Source organism: Chlamydotis macqueenii, chromosome 7, assembly GCF_036417535.1.
Source record: "Chlamydotis macqueenii isolate bChlMac1 chromosome 7, bChlMac1.mat, whole genome shotgun sequence".
NCBI classification, from domain to species: domain Eukaryota; kingdom Metazoa; phylum Chordata; class Aves; order Otidiformes; family Otididae; genus Chlamydotis; species Chlamydotis macqueenii.
In genome coordinates, this window is record NC_141562.1 from 5,857,685 (window position 1) to 5,880,917 (window position 23,233).

A 23,233-nucleotide genomic window follows, 5' to 3' on the forward strand; every position below is an offset into this window, starting at 1 on the left:
GACATTTTGATTACAGGGGAAAAATAATGTGCGAAACTGAAAAGAAGCATCGTCAGTTCTTTCACTTCCCTGCTGTAGATAGAGGCATCTCTGTGGAATGTCTTCCACAGCAGCCCAGAATTAGATATCCATTTTATATAATAGATGATAAAATGACAGCTGGGACCAGGGAAAAAAAACCACTGGGAATTCCAGATGTGATCTGAAGAATATGAACTGAGGTGAATTTATTGCAGAAGAAAAATCTTTTCTGCTTGTATTTCAGATTTTTGATTTATTGCTAAGTTCAGCATGGTGCAAATTGACTCTGACAGAGGCATGATTCAGAGTTGTTACAGTCCATGGAAATATTTTCCTTGCTTTTATTAGACTTTTGATCAGTCCTAAATGTAGATTTTGGATGGGCTTAAGCAATAGCTTGCACCATCTTACACAGGCATTGTTTCTGGTATTATCAAATACTCTGAAAGCTTGATTATGACACACATTTGGTCTCTGTTATGCCATGAAGTAGGCATATCAGTTAATTAGCTATTGGCTGCAATTCCATTGTTTGGTTTTTTTCAGTGTAATTGTTTACAGTGAAAAAAAAAATTTAGATCAATTATTTAAATATACCTAAAATAAAGTGACATAGAGGAGAAATTTGAGATTGTTCTACTAATTGCTTAGCAGGCTAATGGAAGGTTGAATTCCAAAATTACTTCTGCTTAAAACTTCTGCAAAGCAACCAAAATTACAGAGTAAGTAACTGAGTGCTCCCTCTTCCTCTAGTTTTCTTTTTATCTTTGTTCAATTAAGCTATATTCAGAAAAGGTGAAATTATTTTTTTTTTTATATTCAGAGTCTGTATTTATGTAGATGACATTTTGATGACACATCTAGTGTAATAATGCAGAATTTAATATAACATGTGGCACCTATTAAATGTGTCTAAAGTAATTCATATTTCTGGCCTCCTGTTTTACAGAAGATATGTTGACGTGCATAATCTTATTGAGAGTTTATAATTCCAGACTTGACTTACATTGGTGTCATTCACACAAAGCAGCTTATCTATGCGTATCTACCCCTTTTCACTGTTGGGAAGATAAATGTATATTTGATAGATCCAGTTTGTATGTTTTTTGGCTGCTGATTACAAAACCCTAAGCTTACTAAATTGGATTTTAGTGCAGTTCTGTTTGAATAAACTCAGTGAATCCAGAGCAACTGTAAGCTCAGATGCAACTGGGCATTAGCTATAGCTAACAAGTAAAAGGGCAGAAAGGGATATCAAGAAACAGGATTATAAGGGCTGAATTTTCCTTTCAAGGAGGAACTTTAATGGCTTAGCAGAAATACCCCCATAATTATCAGTTAAAGCCCTCGCCAAGCTAATCACCTTACACTCAAAGAATAAAGGCTTTCAAGCATGTTGGACACCTGCCCCATTTCTGAAGTCCACTTATTTTCGGGGACATCACAGACCCTTAACCATGAGGAAGGGGAAATGCATCTGCGAGTACTTAAATGCCAAGGCTCTTACAGTGTGATGTGATGAAACCATCAAATTTTACCACTTTGGGTTTCCAAATTTTAGGTGATATTTACAATTTACTTTTTTTTTTTTTAAGAACTGTGCAGGAGCATGCATGCTATATATTAAAAAGAGACAAATCAGAATGAAAAGTGGTAATCAACTAATCTTGAATTAATAGTTACTATATGGAGCCTGAGAGTCAACAGCTCTGATAGTAACTCTGTCATTAACTCTTCCAGACCAGATGACTGAGCAATGCTGCATCCAACACCAAGCACATCAGTCCCAGGAACAAATGAAAGCGCCACTTCTGCAAACCCACACCAGGCTGTGGCCCCGCTCAGAATGGGCAGCCAGGCAAAGACAGCAGAAAGAGAAAAGAAATGGAGGTAAAAAGGGATCCAGGTACAAAAAAATTTCTTTCTCTAATTTGTGCCACTGGTAACTATGTTCAACTATTGTTCATTAAAACAATGTTTAGTACAATCCTGCTCACTCTTCAGAGTATGGATAGAAGGTTTGTGAGCACAGCTAGTCCAAAGGTCTGTAAAATCTTCTGATTTAATGAGATTAAGGCCCCTTCCAACCCAAACCATTCTGTGATTCTATGCTAGATGAACGTGAAAGCACCATGCAAAATGTGAGTGCACTAATCCACGAGTAAGTATTGTCTATGGGTCTTTCAATTTTAGGTTACCATATTTAAATCTGCTTCTGTCTGGTGGTGAATTACATCTGTTCCTGAGGGAGTTGTTTCAGAAAGTTTTTGAAGAATAATACTTCATGCCGTTTTTAAGGAAAATATGGAGCTGTATAAAATATAGCCCAGCTTGATATTTTACACTAAAGCTGGAAATGTCTATAAATATATCATCTTTTCTTCTATAATATCAGCAAGCAGGAAATGAGAGACCAAAATAAGGGAAAATCTGTAGCTCTGTAAACTCTTTTTAATATAAGTTGTTGCTGGTAATGAAGAATTCATTAGATATCTGGGAATGCTTAGCCAACATCCTTACCGAGCATGATCAAAATTACTTGCAGTTGAAGAATTTTTCCTCATTATTAGGGCAATAAAAAATTTACGTTAAAACTAAAAGGAGTTAATACGAAAAGTTAAAGCTGTCTGGACCCATTGGAAGCATTCTGACTCCTTTTAAATTCTGCAGATATCTGAGGTTTCTAAAGGGCTAAAGGAAAGAAATTTAACTTTAAGTTCAGAGAAGGTCTGAAAACTTCCCACTACCAAGTTAAGAAAAAAATAGAACTCTAATGCATATCTGTGTGTCATAAGAGATAGCTCATAAAATAAGCTGCTTGCAAGAAAATACTTTTATGGTGTTAAACCAATGGAAAAAACCAACCAAACAAAAAAAAAACCAGTAGAGAAGAGAGAGCTGGTGAAGGTTGTGAATGGTCACATAATCCATCTCTCTGCCTGAAGGAAGGGTGGAAGAATAGTGCCTTTAGAACAGACCTTAAGGCAGTATGCTTTACATCTTCACCGAAGATAGTTAGGCAGAAAAACATAAACCTCTCTGATTCAAGCAAGCAAGACTTTCCACCTCTTCCTCAGCTTTTTGACACAGATGGCTTATTTGCTGACCCATGCTAGCAGGCAGCTGAAGAGGACAATGTGGAAGATAAGGGAGCCACAATATCTGGTCACAGACAAGCAGCCTTGTGCATCATCGCTGTAGCTTCAGGGGCAGGAGAGAGGAGGCAGGTCTGCACCTTCTGCCTAGCAAATCAGTCACTGCATTAGACTTCCCCAAATCTTCCATTACTGTATACTCTACCTCAGTTCTTGCAAAACTTTTTAGTATTGTCTCTGAATGTTATCAGGGTCTTCTTCAGTTATTTTCTTTTTTTTTTTTTTTCCCCTCAGGACAAGTATTTGGGTGGTATATTTTTCCTTGCTTTCCATGTTTTCCTCTTTACAAATGTTGTTGACAAGAGCATCTAATGCCATTCTGTGCAAATATAAGGAGAAAGGAAGTACATTTTTGCACTTTTTTTCCTTGCAGAATTCCTGAGAGCAGCAGAGATAGTGAGGAGGATACTAGAGAAAGATAGGCAGAGCAAGATAAAACAGCAGCCATTTTCCAGCCAGCGGAGCCTCCCAGCTTAGCTAGTAATAGAGAATAAAGTCCAGATATGTTTCTAATAGGGCCAGTATTAAGGCACTATAATTACTTTACCTTACAGTAATGCTAATTTATCATCATGGCACTGCTATAAATAGAATATCATCACTTCACATTTTCCAATAAATTCAATACATTCTGAAATTAAGGTAGTGCAATTTGTGATTCCACACAGTAACATATAGCAATTGCTATTTACCACAGAAACCCCTCTCAATGAATGCAGTATTTTCTCCTGAAATGGTAATTTATATACTTCAGTATATAGATCAGTATATATATAGATCAGTGCAGTTGTTTAGTGTATGTCGAAAATTGACTACTGTGTGAATTATAAATCCACTGTGTAGTACTGAACTCCTTTCACTGTTGTGCCTCCTCCTGTCAGGTAACTTTACAAACCCTGATTGGGCAGACTTGTACCAAAAGCAATGCCTCTTTTCCACTTAAAAAGCCATTACTCAGGCAATTATAGGAATTTATTCAAGAATTTCAGTTAAGGTCCATAAGGATCAAATCTTGTACTTTGCATTTGTAATAAATTATTAGGGTTTCCTTTTAGTAGTTACAGCCTGTGTCTAGTAGTTTTAAGAGCAACCTGCAAATGTTTACAAAGCTGTGAGACTAAAGTAATTATTTGCTTTATTTGCACTGTTTCTCTCCAACACATTCTCTTCAGCTTCTCTGACACAACTCACTGGATCATGAAGTGTTGAGGATCATCTTGGAAAAAAATGGACTGTGCGGGCTGAAAAGGATGATGTTCAAAGACATTAGAAGAGGTGGGTGGCATAGTTCTGCCTTTTCTTAAAGGAAACAAAAGACACATAAAAGGAGTAGCCTACCATTATAGACAGAAGCCTTGTAAGGTAAACAGACGTTATAGAAGTAGGGAAAAAAGGTCTCCTTCCTCTTTTCAGGGTGAGATAAGGAGAAGCGGGTGTAGCATAGGTGCAGCAGGTTCTGTTAGTCACTTCCCTCGTACAGATACCTTTTGAAAGGTGAATCAGATTGAGATAGGGTTTCAAGTGATTTGGGCACCTGTGGGGTTGCAGGTTTTGTTTTGTCCTCAGTTCAGACATGCAGCCAAGCTGTTACTTGGCTGGTGGTGACACAAAGATGGCATAAACAATGGCAAATTAGTGTGTATGAGAAATACAATATTCCTCAAAAAAAACCAAAACCAAAACCAAAAACAAACAAAAAAAAAACCAAACCCAAACCCATTGCACAGAGTTACTGTAGCTTCCTTGGTGATCTGACTGAAGTAATTTTCCAGGATCTCAGTGCTAAGTAAAGGCCATCTCTCAAAGGGTTTCTTGTTCCAGGATCCCTTTGATCCTGAACACCCTAGATCTTTCAGAGAACTACAGAGCTGGAAACCCATTTAAACTTTTCATTTGGAATGGCAGTACTCAGCTAAACTGACATCAAAGTAAATTGGCAAATTAACTGTGCATTTGTATGCAGTGCTCTCACACGTGGGTCACTCCGGGAAATAATGTGGCCTTGCTCAGCAAGACTCCTAGAAGCTGCCACTCTGCAATGCTGGGCTGAGAATAATTTACATGTATTCTGCTTCTGGGTCCTCCTTATTCTCCTGTTCCCAAAAGGCATGATTGCTGGTGGAAAAATATTCAAAACTGGTATTTTTGAAGGTGACTTGAGACTTCAAAAGCTCTTCATTGCTAAGCTGCTGGGCAGTTTGCTCCTTTAAGGAAGTCAGCAGAGAGCAGTGCTATAGAATAAACAGCAACTGAGCATAACCATTACCTGAAATACATGATGATATACAAGCAGGAGAAATGCTTAGGCATATAAGTAATAAAATCCTACAACTCAAACTGGAAATCAGTAGAAATAAATAGAGTGGTAAAAAGAGAACAATGGACAAATACGTAAGTGAAAAGATGGATCCTGTTAGTAATTTCTGATTATTTAATCTACCTGTTCCTGGGTTATTTGTCACGTAAATGTGTGTATTGCTTTATATGTTGTCAGTGTATCATATTAAGTAACATTTTGGACTATGTTGCAGAAATTATGTCCCCGTTATGGTTGTTCTGAATCACAGTAACAAATTCAGTATTTTAGCATTCTTGCTTGGATTCCACATTGAGGTTTGTCAAGTACATGACTTTCTTCCTTCATTTGTTCTGTCATCAGTGAAAATTAATTTTCTCATATTCTGCTCTTCTTATCACTTCTAGACAAACAGAAACTGTCTGCTGGGTAGTGACTCACTGAAAGGAAATTAACATTTCTGCAAGGTGATATTAACGACAATAAATCCTCCCATGACCTTATTTATCTATCATTTACTAGTCAATTCACAGTAATGTGTGAGAAGCTGTGACATATCCTATTATTATCTAAAAACAGGTTAGAAAACATTGGGAGAAAAATAACGGTTGGTTTGTAGGGCTTCTCTATGTTATGAAAGCTGTTGTGGATCTATTTCAAATTTTTCAGAATTATTTAAACTAATATGTTAAAATTATGCTTCTTAACAAAAAAAAAAAGTGGGTAAGTTTCAAAAATTGTGGAAACTCACAGCTCTCATTGAGGTCAATGAAAACTTTAGGGTACCAGACTTTTCAAAAATATGACAAATGTCTTTGGACTGTAGTGAAAAGGGCCTCTAGAAACTTACCAGTATAGACATTGCCCATCTATTGCAGCAATTAGTAACAGAAAAGATCTTGTTCTATTATATCCCTCACCTTGTACTAAAGATTAGATTCAAACTACTGGTCACATAAAAATTATTCAAACTATATGAGAGAAGTGACTAACAGAATAACAGTAATTCTTATTGCACCGGACCTGCAAACGTCTCGTCGGATGGGACATGACTGAGAGGTATTTGAGAGCTAAGGGGTGCTGTTGGAACACATTAACAAACCTGTTTTTGCGTTTCTGTCTTTGTGTCAAGATATCTTTGGCTCACTCTTTGGAAAGACCTAGTGTTTCAAAACCCTGAATCTGAAAAATCCCGGTAACTTCCATATTTTTGGCAACTGCCTTTTAAGAGCAGTTAGGATTCATTCCCTAATAATTTTCAAATACCAAGACATATTTTGTGGAAAGATACTGTACAAATGCAACAGCTTTGATTTCTAATGAGTAGTAATGCTGTCAAAGATTAATGACAACAGCTAGTTGTTTGGTTGGTGCTGTAAGTTAGCCAAACTGGGGCGGGGGGGTGAGGATTTAAAACAAACGAAGAAATTTTTAGAGAGAGTGACTATTTTGGTTTTAGTCCATAATGTGGGGAAATTATGCATGACATTTATAAAAGGCAAGTCTTCCTCTCTGTTGTTCTTGTATTCAGGAGAGTCAGATCTAGAGGAGGCACTGGGGAGAAACAGCTTGTTGTGCATTACTGTCCATCCACTATGCAACAGCCTATGGATGCGTCTCAAAGAAGTAAGTAAAGCTCAGAGCATTTCTCTAGGCAGGCTCAATCTGCAAAATGGCATCTGCCCCATGGCCGAGTTGTGAAACTACTCCAAAACTTCTCAGAACCCTAAAGTTTTTTTTAAGTAAAGAAGATAGGTAAGTGAAAACATAATAAAAAGTTATTTATACAATTTATGTTTATGTGTGACAAAGTGAATACAAGAGAAGTGGTAAAATATGAGTGAAAAGTAGGTGGTATGAGCTACTGTACTGGAGTAGTTATTGTAAGCCTTTAGTTTCTATGTAAATATTAGCAATTTGATTATTTTTTTTAATTCAACATTATTGCTGATATGTGCTTAATGCACCATAGAAAAAGTCAATGAAAAGCTTTACAGTGTCTCAACTGTTGGTCAAGCCCAAACTGAGAGCGATGCCAGCTACTGTTTTATTGTATTGTTTTTATTCAAGATACATAAATGTACATTATTTATTCATTAAATAAATCTTGTGTTCCTTTGATATTGCTTTAGCATAATATACATGTTTAGTGTGGAGTTAGTGCAGCGCAGTTAGTGCAAAGCAAGCTGATCTTCATGCTTTTTCATAGCTAGCACTGAGTTCAGAGTTGCCATGGACTGAGACACACAGAGTCACACAGGCGCCCAGCATGTGTGGGCATGCTTTTCTGTGCACACACTGGGAGATGTTTTTCCAGCAGAAAAGGGAAGGAGGATTTGGAAGGAAAGGAGATTGCAGGTATTTAAAAAAAAATAATAATAATTCTTTAGAATCATAGAATGGTTTGAGTTGGGACCTTAAAGATCATCTAGTTCCAACCCTCCTGCCCTGGGCAGGGACACCTTCCACTAGACCAGGTTGCTCAAAGCCCCACCCAACCTGGCCTTGAACACTTCCAGGCCCTCTCTAGGTACTGGAAGTGTTCCAGTACCAGAGAAGGTCTCCCTGGAGCCTTTTCTTCTCCAGGCTAAACAGCCCCAGCTTTCTCAGCCTGTTCTCACAGGAGAGGTGCTCCAGCCCTCTGACCATCTTTGTGACCCTCCTCTGGACTTGCTTCAACAGATCCATGTCCTTCTTGTGTTGGGGGCTCCAGAGCTGGATGCAGTACTTTCTTGAGGTTGTACTTATTGTTTGCACATGCATCTGACTGGTAATAAAGCCTAACTGTTTTATTGTTGAAAGATTTTCTACTGAAAAAGACACAGCTCTGGCAGAGCACATAGGAAAAGGTTTTGAGATAGCTGACTGAAAGACGTGAAATCTGAATTTCCCAGTTGCTTACAGTTACTAAAAAGCCTAATAATGCTGCCAGTATGGTACACTAATTCAGCCTGTGCAGGGGTACCACGTTATATTACAGTACCTCTTAGCCTGAGCTGTTCGTTGCTAAATTTGATGCCCAAAAGAGTGCAGCAATGGACAATGGAAGTGCTTTAGCAGCAGTGAAAAAATGCATTTCTTCTACTCTTCATTTGTTTAATAAAAATTCTGAAAATATAGATCCTAGAGAAGAAATGTAGCTGTTTAGTATAAACATACAATTGACTCATGTTGCTGTTGAGCCTTAAAACTTGAAGAATGTTTCAAAACCAATGGCTTCTCCCCCCTTACCTCACCCCGGTCCTGTTTAACAAGAGCTTGATCTGGCCTAAGCTGTTCGTCACTATCCCAACGTTACAGGGCTCAGCTGTTAATAGGAGTATTGGGATATTTGCTGAAGAAAGCATATGGCTTTGCAAATCAGGGAGGAATTTATTTAGTAATAGAATTTTATTTTGAGATTGCTCATTAATTCTTTACATCAGCTTTTGGTTACAAGTATTTGCTGAAGTTTATGCAACATAAATTGCATACAACTACAGCTCAAATTATTCCTTATGAATAATGTATTTGAACAAATATAGGCCTTTAATGTGTTTGCAGTTGATTTGTAGTCAGTTCATAATTTTTATGTCTGAGCTCATTTTTTTCAAGTTGTTTACTTGTTTAGGTTAGAAGTGGGATTTTACATATCTCCAAGTATTTACTATGCAATTTTCACAGTATTTGATTTGTTGCTTGAGGTGCTTTTTTCCTCTCCTTGCAAGTCTCTTGGACTCCCCCTGCCTAATAGCCTCCTGAAACACTTACTGTGTTTGAGTTTACTGTGCAGGTAATGGGAAGAGATGTGTAAACTGATGAAAAACATTTCTCTTCTTCCTATGCAAATATTAATTCATGCAATGGTTATGCTATCATCAAATGTACTTTTGCATTCCTCCTATATGACAACGCATGTGTCCAAATATTCACGACTAAATAAATAATAGTATGCATAGACCAGCATCATTCATATCAAAGAAGTAGAATAAATAATAAAAAATATTGTAGGAGGAAATAATTTCCTTGAAAAGTTACATTTTCTGAAACAGGAATTTTTCTTTCAGATCAGTTTCTGAGAAACTGTTGGAAGCTCTGCTGGTTCTGGATGTGGATATCCTGGTGCAGCCCTGCTCCCTCTCACCCTGGCCCTTTTGAGACCAGATGGACTCTGGTACTCCTCTTGTTTCTTCTTAACTGATTGGATTCAGATTGTGCTAGCCTAAGTTTCTGCTCGCTACTCAACTCCTTGCTTGTGATTCAGTCACCCAGAGTCCCCTGTCACACGTCTCCTTTGAGAGAGCCAGCTCAGGATTAATAAGCCCGTGAAAATGAAACGGCTGTTTCGTGTTTCATTGCTTTGCTTGGGCGTCAGGATTTCACGGCAGCACAGATCTGCTGCCCAAAGGGCTGCTCGTCCTCCTCGGGATGGAGAGTTGCCGTCCTGCAGCCTCAGTCCTGGGGGGCCGTGGCTGTGACAAAGTGAGGCTCACCCTGTGGGAGGCTTCAGATATTTCCAAGAGGTGCTGAGGCACACTGTGCTTGGGCCTCTCGGAGGTGGGAGCATAAGGGAAAAAGGGAGCGGTAGGCTTTGGCTGGGAAGTGAGGCTGCGTATGTTGTGGACCTACACCCGAGCAGAGTGTGCAAATGCTGCTGAAAAGGAAGAGTTTTGACTTTTGTGTTTCTGTCCATTTCAACCAATGACTGCAAGGCATATGCTGTGCAGGGGAAGGAGCAGCAATTAATGTGGCATGAGCTTTCTCCCAAAGTGATGTTAACTTGGAGCAAGGCTGCTTTAGCAGAAAGAGCAATTGAGTCATAACAGGCAGCCAGGGAGAGCTGCACGTGGGAATCCTGTCCAAGGAAAAGACTGCCATTTGAGCTCCTCCTTACAAGCCTTGGGCTTCATTTAGGCTCAGGTCTGGGGCTGTGCAGTTACAAGAACAGCACAGCCTTCTTGGCGCAGTGCTAGCCCTAATGAGTGCCTGTGTCACTCTTGTATGAAATCAAAAGCTGTACAGCTCTTCAAAGCTTTCATGCTGTCACCTGAAAAGCTGGACAGAAATGTGCTCTGCCATTTTTATCTGTGCTCTGATTAGTACTGTCATGGCTGTGTTGAGTTACATTCATGTGATTTTTCCAGTGCAATTTTCCTCTCCTGGTGGAGAGTTAAGCCAGTCCTTAGCATAACTTGCTAAAACAAAAGTGGCTGTAAGGATGCTGCCTATTAATATGCCTTGTAATTAGTGTATCTTGGATTAGTATTTTAAAGAGGCAGAATTTCAGTTAACCTCCCTGGCTGGTGGGAGTTCCCTCTCAATGTGAGTGAAGGGGGAAAGCCAATGGTGGGGGCTCTGCAGCTCTATTCCCTCGCCCCTCTGAGAAACATGACTCAGGATTGGTTTCCACGGATCAGTGGCCATCATCCTCTGCGAGGAGATTTAGTTGCCAGGACAACTGTTGCCAAGACAGACTGGTTTTCCTTGGGAACAATTTCAGTGTGTTATTTCTGTATAGTGAAACATCTCCTATGTCTATTATTAGACCTATGCGAGAAGCTATTGGAGTTTTAGCTCCAGGTGGAGATTAGGAAACAGTAGGAAGGAAAAGCAAGTCTAATAACCAAAAGAGTGAATCCACACAAAGGGTGAATCTGCCCAACATTAATCTGCATGAAGTTTGTGGTCTCTCAAACTGTATGTGCACTCTGCAAACCTGGGCCCCAAAACCCAGCACTGGAAGCTTCTTCAACCCATGAGATAAAAATTATTTCCCAAGCTTACAATTCTGTTTAGAAATATTTAGTTGGGAATAGGATAAGGTCCTTAGGGATATTCTGTATTGTAGTAAGTAGCTATAAAAGTTCTTATGTTTGCGTACAGTGGCTGTGATCAGCCTGCATGTGCTTGAAGCAACAGACTCCACCACCTCACCCAAGCTGGGAAATGCTGGTGGGTTTTGGAATGAACTGATATCCTCAGAGGAACACTCTTCCCTTTGAAATTACTTGTGAGTTTTATATCACCTGAAAGATTGCCTTAGCTTCGCTTTAATAATGGTAACAGTGTTAATGGTATATATGCAACAGTCAGGAATCTCTCTTGTTACAGAGGCTTTAAAGTTCACGAATCAAAACTTTGCCATTCCTGTATTAGTTTCCATTTTTTTACATGAAGTAATTTTGCTTGAAGTGGAAAATGTTTGTGATTATTGTATAATATTAGATAATATTCAGCTGAATGGACGTAAGCTAGTTAAATGGATAAACTGCTCTCCTGAGAAATACGAAGCAAACAAATTTAACACTGTTGTTCTTGTCCACCAGAGGTCACTTACAGGCCACTTCATTCATTATTGGCTGTGCTTTCACGAGTTAGCATCTGCTGTTCCCCCTACCAAGTACTTCTGGATTTGCTGTGCAAAGACAGGTCCTGAAGACCCTACTAATGATTTTGAATCTTTTCTAGAATCATTAAGAAACAGAAAGGCAAAATCCTGCTGAAACATAAGAAAAGTAATGGAAAAGCATAGGGACTTCATTGATCCCGTAATCTCAGTAGGTAACCTCAGTAACTACACCATGTTTCACAAACTTTGCTGTTCACATTAAAGAATTTTCAATGCAAATAGAGTCTATCCTGGATTACTAAATCTATGTGATATTCTTACCTGGATTCTTAGCTCTCAATGTGCATTTAAATTGAGAAGCAAAATGTGTTTACAGCTTCTGATACTTCAACTATATGTGACTCTCAGCTGCTACATGCTTATGGAAGGGTACTAGCCCAAAACAGGGAGGAACTGTTCATCTGTACAGTCTCTGTGGCAGGCTGGCAAGGGAAAAGAAATAGATGAAGAGCCTCAGCTCTGCTCCATCCTTCTTACTGTACAGAAGAATGGATGCATGGTAGGTTACAGAGGCAAGAGATAAATCACTACTAATTCAGAAGAAAAAGATCCTGCACAGGATAGCTTCCATTTTGTATCTTTGTAAGAGCTCTAATTAAACTACTGTATGAGTACTTATTAAGAATGGTCCTTCACAATGCCCTGTCTGAGGTTTTCCTGAAACAAGATTATTCCTAGGGTTTTGTTCTTCAAAACTCTTTAATCCTGACTCTGGTTGTTTCAATGAAAAGTTTGAAATACTTTGTAAACTCCTGGTTTGGGGGATAAGAGCACTCTGTTGGTCTGACATCAAAGTGAATCAATGAGCTGGCTGTGCATTTCTATCCACTGCCTTAGCCGTGTATTCTTTTGCAAGTGTCTAGAAGCTGTCACCCTGCTATGCTGTGATGAAAATAATTGGATGTAGTTCCCACTTCTGTTATTCCCATATGATATTTCTGCTGGTGAAGAATACTCAGAACTGATGACTCCAAAGACAAGTTTGAAGCTTCAAAAGCCAAGTGTTCTCACGTGCTGAGCTGCTTGCTTGTCCAAGGAAATCTGCAGAGTGCTGCACCATGTATCAAAGAGCAGCCAGACAAAAGACCATTCCCCAAAATGAATGATACACAGAAAGAAGGTATATTCAAGGATCTAAATAGTGAGGAACTCGGTACTTGAACTGGGAATCGGGAGAACCAAGTAATTCTGGAGGAAGGGAAGGCAATACAGAAATAAGGAGATACAAAATGAAGTTATGAATCATGTGAAGAAAGACATTCACCAATTTGTGAACACTAAGCCACTTGCCCTTATCATTTTTATTTGTCACTTGGTGCAGGAATTTACAATTGTCCTGTGGGTTTGGATACTGCATATAAACAGGCTGGATTTGCCACAGCTTAGTAAAATTTCTGCTGTGTGATACACCATGTTTCAGCAAGATGGTGTCCTGACCTGGCAAGAACCTAGGGGTGGGGAAATTGCTGAGAATCCAATCTGCTTCATAATTCTGCTTTTGCAGGCAAGCAAGCTTCACGGAAGTTCAACAGACATTCAACGAAGCAGATGTTTTTGTGGGTTACAAGGTAATAAGATGAGCCCTGGATGCCATGTGTTGATGGCATATAGATACCACATTTGGTTCTTGGCCAAAACAGCAAGGGTCAGTGTGGAAATTACAGCTTCTTATTAAAAAAATAGATCCCCAGTTCCAAAACGCTGTTTAATGATGTTGGCTTTACAATGTTTTTTATTGAATCATGGCTGACAAATAGCACTGCTCTGAATGATGTTTTCATTTTATTCTTACTGAGACTAAATTTATTCTAGCTCCTGAATAGTAAAGATACAAAGGCAGCCTAACAGCCTACAACATCTCTATCTGATGCCACCACATCAGAGAAAAACAGACCAAGAAATGGGATCTTGGGAACAAAATAATTCCTGGCATTGCTGCAGGGATGGAGAGTTTGAATTAGTTTTTGCAGCTGGAGGTTTCTAACAGACATTCCTTTGGGTAAGGAAATTTTCTGCAAGCAGAATTGCCTAAGACATCTCTTCCTCAGCATTGTATTTTATGTTATTAATTTTGCAGAGCACCCTGTGGCAATATCCCACATATTATTCTTATTACTGTAATTTTCATGTCCAGAGAGTGGTACAATAGCCAGCTGGACAGTGCAAGCTCTATTGAGAAATTTATTCTAATCACTAGGTGTATCACTACCATTATAGGAAGACAAGTAGTAAGTGATTTGCTGGAAGTTTAAAGATATATTCCTTCACCCCATGTTGCTTTTCCAAATCCCACATCTCATTTTTAAACATAAATGGGTACATTTGCATTGGCTACGTTTTTTTCCCAGCGATAATTCAGACCACTCCAGGAAAGGCACTCATTGCAGTCAAGCAAGCCTCAAATATCCTTCCCTCTCCTAGATTATTCAAAAATGAATCCATTGACTGAATAAAGGGGAAAAACCTTACAGTCAAAACTCTCAGTGCCTGCAGTTGTTTGGATTTTTTTGGTTGTTCATTTGTACTGTAACACAAGCAAGGCCAGGCAAAGGGCAAAGGGCTCACTCTCAGAATGTCATATGCAGTACCTGTAAATAGAGGTGGTAAGACTGACGTAGGCAATCATTAGGATTGTGCAAGACCAAGATAAACCAGTAAGCAACCTCTTTCCAAAATAAAGCAAAAAATTACAACTTTTAGTAGAAATGCAGGGGATTTTTTTTTTCTCTCTCTCTTGGCAGGCTCATCCTCATGGTAAAAATCCAGCAGGTTCCTGTTCCATTTCTTCTCTACTACGTGTTGTGCTGGCTGTCATGGAAGCCAGTGGTGCTATAAGAGTTTCACTGCGTACTGATCAAGTAAAGGTGTCAGTAAGTAAAGATCTCTCTTGCTGTGGTAAGTATTTGACCATACTGCAGTCTTGCAACCCTTGCAGGTGCAAACATGCTGGTTAGAAGGGACTTTCGTAGGCTGTGCTTCCGGAGCACACCAAGCTGAGGAGGAGGACTGTTAGCATGATGTAATCTGTTGGTTTAATAGCATTCTGTCCCTGAGTATTCTCTGGATATAAATGTAATGTATGCTTTTGAGGAGCAGTTTCCCTAGTAATTAACTTCAATAGGGCTGTCCTGTGCTGTCAGGTTTTGGGGTAATGGCTCAGAGCTGTTACCTCCAAGACTAGGTCTGGAACAAGGGCTCCCTGCTGCCTCGTCCAAGACCCCTTCCCTGCTGTTACCTGCATTGGGTGAATCATGTCCTAAAGCACGTTTTTATGGCAGAACAAAAGAATTACCTGGGATCTGTGTCTTTAAATAGGATCTCCAGAACTAGCTACCTCCTAAATATAAAAGTTTCATGGCATCTTTCAAGGCCTAATTCTGATCTCTCTGCTGAGAAAGTCTGCAACTGTGTAAGCCTTGGGACCTGAGGACTGTCATTGCATCCACAGTTAGCGCAGTTCTCCATGTGGGATTCTCCATCCTCTCTAAATAGAAATAGAGATTGCAAAACTTGTTTTTTCTATTTCAGCTCCCTAAGATTTACTCAGTTTTTGTGAGCAATTTGTCACATTTTGCTTTTTTTATCTAAACCATTGTTGGTGCAAATTATCGTTAGTCTCTTTTGGAAGTGATTTTGTTGCTAGGAAATCCTGCCACCAATTTGCCAGACATAAACAGGCACTTCAGCTCTCATAGAATAAAGGATTGAGTTGGTCAGCTTGGAAAGTTGGAGGTAAACAGATCCTAGTTCCTGGCAAGCAAAAACAACAAAGTTTTGTATGAGGTTGAATCTCTATAGGGCAAGGACTTATCTGAGAGCTTAACATTTTGTTTTCAGGTTTTCTTTTACTGTGCCATTATTTTGAGCTTTGTCTTGCTACCTACATGGGAGACAGCAGCAATGTCAGCTTCCCTGGCGTTGGATAATTAACATAGTGTAAAAACTCAGCAGAAGGAGATCCTTAGAGGGCTGTTAAGAGCTGGCTTGAGTTCATGAAGCTGGATAAGAAATATAAATCAGTATTCAAGTTTTGCTATACTAGTTAGCTAAATACCTTTCATTGTTTTATTTTGGTGTATGCCATTGCACCAGATTTTGATGTGAGCCTAATGGAGAAAGCACAAAGAAGTAAATAAAAAAGTGGTGCTGCTTAAACTCTGCTTTTTATCCTAAGGATAATGTTCTCACAGTAATATGCTAGTGATTATACTTTATACTGTACTTTATCAGATGAAACGTGACAGGGGAAGCTGCTCTCTGTAGTTCTTCTTTTTTGAAGTTTAAAATAAAGAAAAGTAATTGAGGTGACTAGCAAAATTCACACTGGATTTGATTTTCTCTCCTTACCCCAATCTGTCAACCAAATGGTGCTTCCTTAGGCTTGTTTTTCATTTTAAGTGGTAGAACTGGGAGAAAATAAGGCCAATTGACTTTAGTATGTGGCTTATTTACTATAAAAGTTTGTCAGCTCGCGTTTGTGGTAGTTTCATTTTGGTTAATCACTCTAAGCTAAGAAATAGGGCAATCCTGGTAGCTCTGGAAAGAAGAGTCCTAGCAGAAATACAGTAGCTGGAAAGTTCAGGATTCATCCCAAACTGGAATACTGTATGACTCATTTGGCATTAAGAGAAATGCTCTTAAGTTAGACAAACAATAAACAAAGCACTGAAATGGATTTGCAGTATGGCAAGATTGATGACAGGTGCTATATTAGGTATTTTCTTTACACCTTGAGATTTTCAGATTCTTATAAGCTTGGCTGTTTCTTTTCTGGTTTCCATACGTAAAGATACAATCAGAGGCTAGATTAAATGATTCAGAATCTATCCCTTGTTCTTTGTCTTTTGGCTGGAGATGAGAATGTATTTTCTATGCAATGTAGGCAACCCTTTAAATGGAGAAATTTATGAAATTACTCTGATTTGTCACAGCTCTGTGGACTTAGCAATGACTCTTCTTCAGCCTTTCAATGCCTTGGTACTTTGGCTTTCACTGTTGATGGTAACAAGTTCCATTAACACAGATAAACCTGAAGAGAAAATTTATTCCTGCCCAGTAATTCAGTGCAGCGCTCCTGCAGTCAGTGGCTTACCAGGCAGAGATGGAAGAGATGGTCCCAAGGTGAAAAGGGAGAACGAGGTACAGAACTATGACTATTTAGCAATATTGGATTTTTGACACTTTTTATCATCCCCTCAGTCTTGTTTCTTGACTCCTTCATTCTTTCATTTTGTCTTTTTATTTCTCTCCTTTTCTTCTGCCCCGTTAACCTTTTGTAGGCTCTGCACAATTTCAGGAAGCTGAAAATGTTTTCTGCATTTATAATGCTGCTCTAGATACTTAGCTTTCAATATATAAAAAAAATACAGTACATTTTAACAGCAGCCCATGAAACAAATGTAATGAGATTTTAATCTGATTTGTACCATTTGTACTCTGACTCACTCACGGAGTTTCCTATGATACCCTACTAAATGATTATTGCTTTCTCTTTCCAGGGGCTAGCTCTCAAAATCAGAAATCATACTTGCTGGAGTTGGCTAGTAATCTGATGGTCATAACTTGATTGCTTCCTGCTCGCTAAGTCCCAACAACAGAATTCCCCTGAGGCATGATTTGTCATGTAACTTTTTTCATGCACTGCTGCAAACAGCAAAAAGATCAGCGAGTGCTTTCTGTCATGTGGTAGAACCAAGTCACCTGCTCTCCCAAGTCGCCAAACACTTACTAAGTACACATCTACATATGTACTATAAATACAAGTACATAGACTTTCTTACCATATCCTGTCTGTGTTATCATGTGTATACCACACAACTTGGAATTAGATAATTGCTTTTCAACCTCCTAGCAAACTCCCATCGTTATCAGTACCCACTTTATATGAACTATTGATGTAAAATTTCAGTGGCATATATTGTTATTCTGTATAGACTTTTTCTGGTCCACATACCCTCAGTACACCCTCTGCAATTTCATGGTTGAAATAAGTAAAGCCAGCACTGTTTTAACAAACTGCTTCAAGAGGTATCCTTAATCTTATGATTTAGCTCATTTTCTAGATCATATACTGTGATGTGTGATTGGATTATAGCTGAAGTATATTGGCTTTCTGATTTTAGAGCAGGTGTACCTTTGCAATAACATGTGACAGCATTTATTTCATTGGATTTTCACTGCCATAAGTAAATGTAGTAAATAATTTTTCATGAAAGTGTCATGCATTTCCTAGCAAATTAAGCTTTCCACAAGAACAATTCAATTTTCCTGAGATGTTTTTATTTTCCTTGTGGGGTGGGGTGGAAACCAAAACCAACCAAACAAGTCAGTGTTTGATATTATCTCTAAGCACTAAGAAAACAGAGTGGGAGAAAAAACTTAGAAAACATATAAACAATTTTATTTTAAATCAAACTCTAGGAGGTCTACACAGTTTCCCTGGAAAAGAAGGATGTCTGGGAATAAAAGGAGATTTAGGACCACAAGGAGAGGAAGGAGAAGAAGAAAAACATGGAAGTAAGAAATAAATTTATCATGTTTTTATAATCTAGTTTTCAACCTTTTAGTATATTTTCCAAACAATATTTGTGTTAATGTCCAGTATTCTTATAACATCATGTGAGGAAAGCTGTGATTTCCAGAAGTGTGAGACACAGAAAGATAAGCTCTTTGTTAGATAGGAGATGAGCTGACCAACATAACCGGGGGAAAAAAATGTCTGGAATGAGTCACTGTCGTCTGTGAGTGAAATAACAAACCTTGTATCTCATAAACAGCTTTTTTTTTTTTTTTTTTTTTTTTCCCCCCCCATTCTTTGGCTGTTCATGTGTTTTTGATGTCAACTTTAATTCATTTAAAAATGTTTACATACATGTTTTGCTTTTGAGAACTGGGCTTTTCCCTCTGAATAGAAGATGACTTTGGCAGCCCTAAGAATTCAAAGCCCACCCAAGTATTCATCCTAGTCAGGGGTAAGGCTCTCCCAGTGGGACAAATTCCTATGGAACAAATCTGCAATGTGGCCTGTGGTTTCTGCTCTGGAAACCAAATAGCTCTATCATGGCATCAGGTTACAGGAGAGCTAAGCATCTCAGAGACAGCTGCTGTATAGTCATTTTAATATAAGTTACTAAATACCACTCTTAACTCCTACTTGTAGTAATGGATGACCTGCAGAGACAAGTAACTGCTTTGGAAACAAAAGTACAAGTTTTGAAGACTGAACTAAATAGATTCAAAAAAGGTAAGGTCCAATCATTGATTAGTTTTTCTTTTTGGCCTGGTAAAATGATGGACATACTTGTGCTAGAGAAGGGACTGAAAAGAGAAAATTGAAACAAATATTACAAATTTCTCTTGTGTTGCTCATGGGAGATGGTCATTAATTAAATGCTGTCTCACTGAATACAATGATCCTGAACTGACCCTGCCAAAATTTAAGGATCACTTTGCCAACATTCAGGGCAGGGGCTTTATTACACAGACTGTGGGATCAGCTACTGTTCTCTGGGTGCTTGTGCTTTAAGCATTGCATTACATTTTTCTTACTGCCTCAGTTCTAGATAATTTTCTGTGACTAAAAATGGATTGGGATGCTGTCTGCCTGGGCCTGTCTGCAAGTAATTTTCTCAAGAGATACTGTGTGAAAACTTTCAAAGAATGTCTCATCAGTGCACTACTAGTCCTGGTATAAATGCTGCATTAGGAAAAACGCAAGGTCCATCCTTGTTCTTAAATTAACTTGGGAGGAAATTACACAGGCTGCAATTTGCCACATCATGAGCATCAGCAGAATAAAGTCATGTAGCTTCACACTACCCCTGGCCATCCTTCCAAGGGGGTGCCTTCCCTGGAGAAAGGACAACTTTGAAGCCATATGTCGTAGTTCAGCCCCGATCGGGACCAGACTACGCAGTCTCTCTCTCACTCCCCCCACCCTCCAAGAGAATAGGAGGAGATGATATAAGAAAAAACAGCTCAAGGTTTGAGATAAGGACGGGGAGAAATCCTTAAAGTTACCGTCACGGGCAAAACAGACTCGACTTGGGGAAAACTATTCATTTATTTCTAAAATTAGCAGGAGAATGAGACAGGGAACAAGATGACCTCCCCCCACCCCTCCCTCTTCCCGGGCTTAACATTATCTCTACTACCTTCCCCTCCCGAGCGGCACGGGGGGTGGAAAAGGGAATGGGGGTCGCGGTCAGTTCATCACGCGTTGTTTTACGCCGCTGTATCATTGTCAGGGGAAGAACTCCTCGCATTCCTCCTCTGCTCCAGCGTGGGGTCCCTCCCATGGGCCACAGTCCTTCGTGAAACTGCTCCGGCGTGGGTCATCTCTTCCACGGGGTGCAGTCCCTCTAGAACAGCTGTCCCAGCGGGCCCTCCATGGGCCACAGCCTCCTTCAGGCCTCCACCTGCTCTGGCGTGGGGTCCTCCACGGGCTGCAGGTGGATCTCTGCCCCTCCGTGGACCTCCATGGGCTGCAGGGGGACAACCTGCTCCACCATGGTCTTCACCACGAGTTGCAGAGGAATCTTGGCCAGGAGCCATATTACTCCTCCCCCTCCTTCTTCACTGACCTTGGCGTCTGCAGCCGTTCCTCACAACAGGCTGGCAGACATCTCTCAGGATCCTTTTTACATCTTATTCACTTCTCATCTCCTCTCCACTTCTTGCAGCCGGGCCGGGCCGAGTTGGGCCCAGTCGGCTGCCCGGCGGGAGGCCAGAGGGTGAGGCCTGCAAGGCCCATGAGGCTCGCGCCTCCCCCTCTCTGCCCCCCGCTCAGCTGCTTCACATCTTCTCCTACTCTTTTTCCTGTTTTCCCCTTCTTAAATACGTTATCGCAGAGGCGTTATCACGGGACATTCTGCTACCAATTGGCTCGGCCTTGGCCAGCAGCGGGTCTGCCCTAGGCCCGGCCGAGTCCACTGAACAAAGGGGAGCGACTTCTAGCAGTTTCCTACAGAAGCTACCACCTTAGGCCCCCCCTCACTAACAAAACCAGAACACCATAGTTGTGTGCAAAGTCTGAAAGTAACCTGAAATTGGGGCAAGAAATTGAAGAGCGCAGAGAGGCTGAATAGCTGGTGGAAGTAATCCCTTCAGCCATCTCCCTTTTGTCCTCCTGTGCTTGTATATCAGCACTCTAGAAAAGGGTGTTTGAAACCGCTGTAGAGGTTTTACCTGGCACAGCAGTGTAGCGGGGGTTCCCTGCTGTGGTGGTTTAGCCCGGATCACCACACAGTTTGTTATTCACCCTCCCCCTACCCAGTGGGACGGGGGAGAGAAATTGGGAAGAAAGGAAAACTCGCGGGTTGAGATAAAAAGTTTACTAAAAATACTAAAAACTACAAAGCTAACAGGATATAAGGATATTCATATATACAAAATATACAAAATGAACAATGTACAATTTCTCACCACCCGATGTCCGAATGACCGACGCAGCCCGTCCCGAGCAGTGATCACAGGAACAACACCGAGCAGCAAGCAAAGGGGGGACAGCAAGCTAGCAAGGTAGAGGGAACGATGCCAGCAAGCAAGAGAGAAGAAAAGGATGCCAAGGGTGCCCGAACGGATACCCAACAAGAATGCCCGAACAGAAAAGGAATACCCGAAAATGATGCCCCCTCCCATGGGCAACCCCCACTTATATACTGAGCATGACGTTTATGGCATGGAATACTCTCTTTGGCCAGTTTGGATCAATTATTCTGTCTGTCTTTTGCCCAGCTTCCCGCATCTGCACGTTAACGAGACCTTAACGAGACTTGGAAAGCCAGACAGTGTCCTTGGTCTCATTAACAACAACTCGTATCATCAGAATGTTTTTATCAACATTCTTCACACACAAAATCCAAAACACACCGGCTACTGAGAAGAAAATTAACTCCATCCTTGCTGAAACCAGGACACCTGCCTGCAAGAGGATTGTGCTGGTACTATTCCCACAACGTCAGGGGAAAATTTAACTATGCCTCTGTCATAGTTTTTGCATCATTGTTGCAAGGTGGTAAACTCCCTTCACACTAATCCCAGAAATTTGTTAAAGACAATGAGATAAAATAACTTGCCCATTAAAAGGTGTTTCAAAAGAATTGCTGCTAGCAGTTTTATCAGCTAAATGAACAAGAGCTTCAGTTTCCATTGGCTGAAAGCTTGTCAAGGATGTGAGCTATACATTCCTACTTCTCCTAAGACAATTCATATTTTCTGGAGAAATACGCAGTTCCCCAGGCTGTCACTATGTCTCCTTTTTCAGCACTGTTGCTTTAAACCCTGAATTTCGTTACTGTCCCTCAGCTTTGGTTTCAGTGATAAAGCTGGTGGGTACAGAAGATCTCCTAATTGTAGCACAGTTCCTTTTGTGATTTGAATTGATCTGTGATTTTTGCATTGAAACCTGGCAAGTTATTTTGCCATGCTTGCAATTTGAGTGTGAATTCCTTCAGATCCTGATTCAAGAGCTGTAATACTACATGAACTGGAAATGACAAATATTAGAACAAGATTTGTGATCCAGTTCTTGTGAAATTCCAGTTTTCTTGAAGTATGGGCTTGATATTTCCAAGTGTCTATTTTGTTTTACTTCTTTTGGGTTCTATCTACTACTACAACAAATAGTCTGCTTATAACTGCTACTAGCTATTTCACAATTGTGATATGGATAAATAATGATAGCAGGTGAATTTTTGGTACAATACAATTATATTCACTTTTGTTTCTAGCTTTGATTTTGAAGAACATCAAGAGGATTGTTTAAAAAATGAAAAAGATACTTTTGACAATGGGAAATCCCTTTGTGCAAAAGCTGGAAGTGCACTTGCCTTTCCTAGGAATAAGGCTGAGAATACAGCTTTAAAAGACTTAATAAGACCTTCAAAGCAGGCTTACGTGGGGATATTTGTGAACAGACTGAATGTACGTTCATGTATCTGAAAGGAGGGGCTGTAACTTACACAAACTGGAATGTTGGAGAACCAAATAATGTAAAAAATGAAGACTGTGCAGTAATACAAGACTCTGGAAAATGGAATGATGTTAATTGTTCAAATTTACATGCCTCAATTATTTGTGAATTCTTGAGCTGATGAACCTAAGAAAACCCAAATTTTTTTTTCTCTCAATTATGTGATTGATACGAAAGTTTGATTCCATAAAGATGGCCTGGAGTAATCAGAACCAGAGTGGTATTTATAATTGTTTTTTTTCTTTGATATTCATTTTTTAATCTCCTAAGAAAATACAAATTTAATTACAAATTTAATTTTTTTTCAATCATTATGAACTAAATTGTGTTTATCATAGTGGTAGTAAGGCTAATGAGTTATGGCATGCTCAGCAGACTGGTTGTTATACTCTCCTATGAGT

General features: G+C 39.7%; 1 protein-coding gene across 1 annotated transcript; it reads left to right on the forward strand.

The window, feature by feature from the left end:
- Nucleotides 1-16,807: 16,807 nt before the first annotated feature.
- Nucleotides 16,808-22,953, forward strand: LOC104481954 (mannose-binding protein-like). Its single transcript, XM_086752368.1, is given in 6 exon segments — nt 16,808-16,999; nt 17,820-17,850; nt 18,281-18,376; nt 19,020-19,142; nt 22,605-22,766; nt 22,769-22,953. Coding segments are annotated over 6 exon segments (789 nt in total).
- Nucleotides 22,954-23,233: the final 280 nt, after the last annotated feature.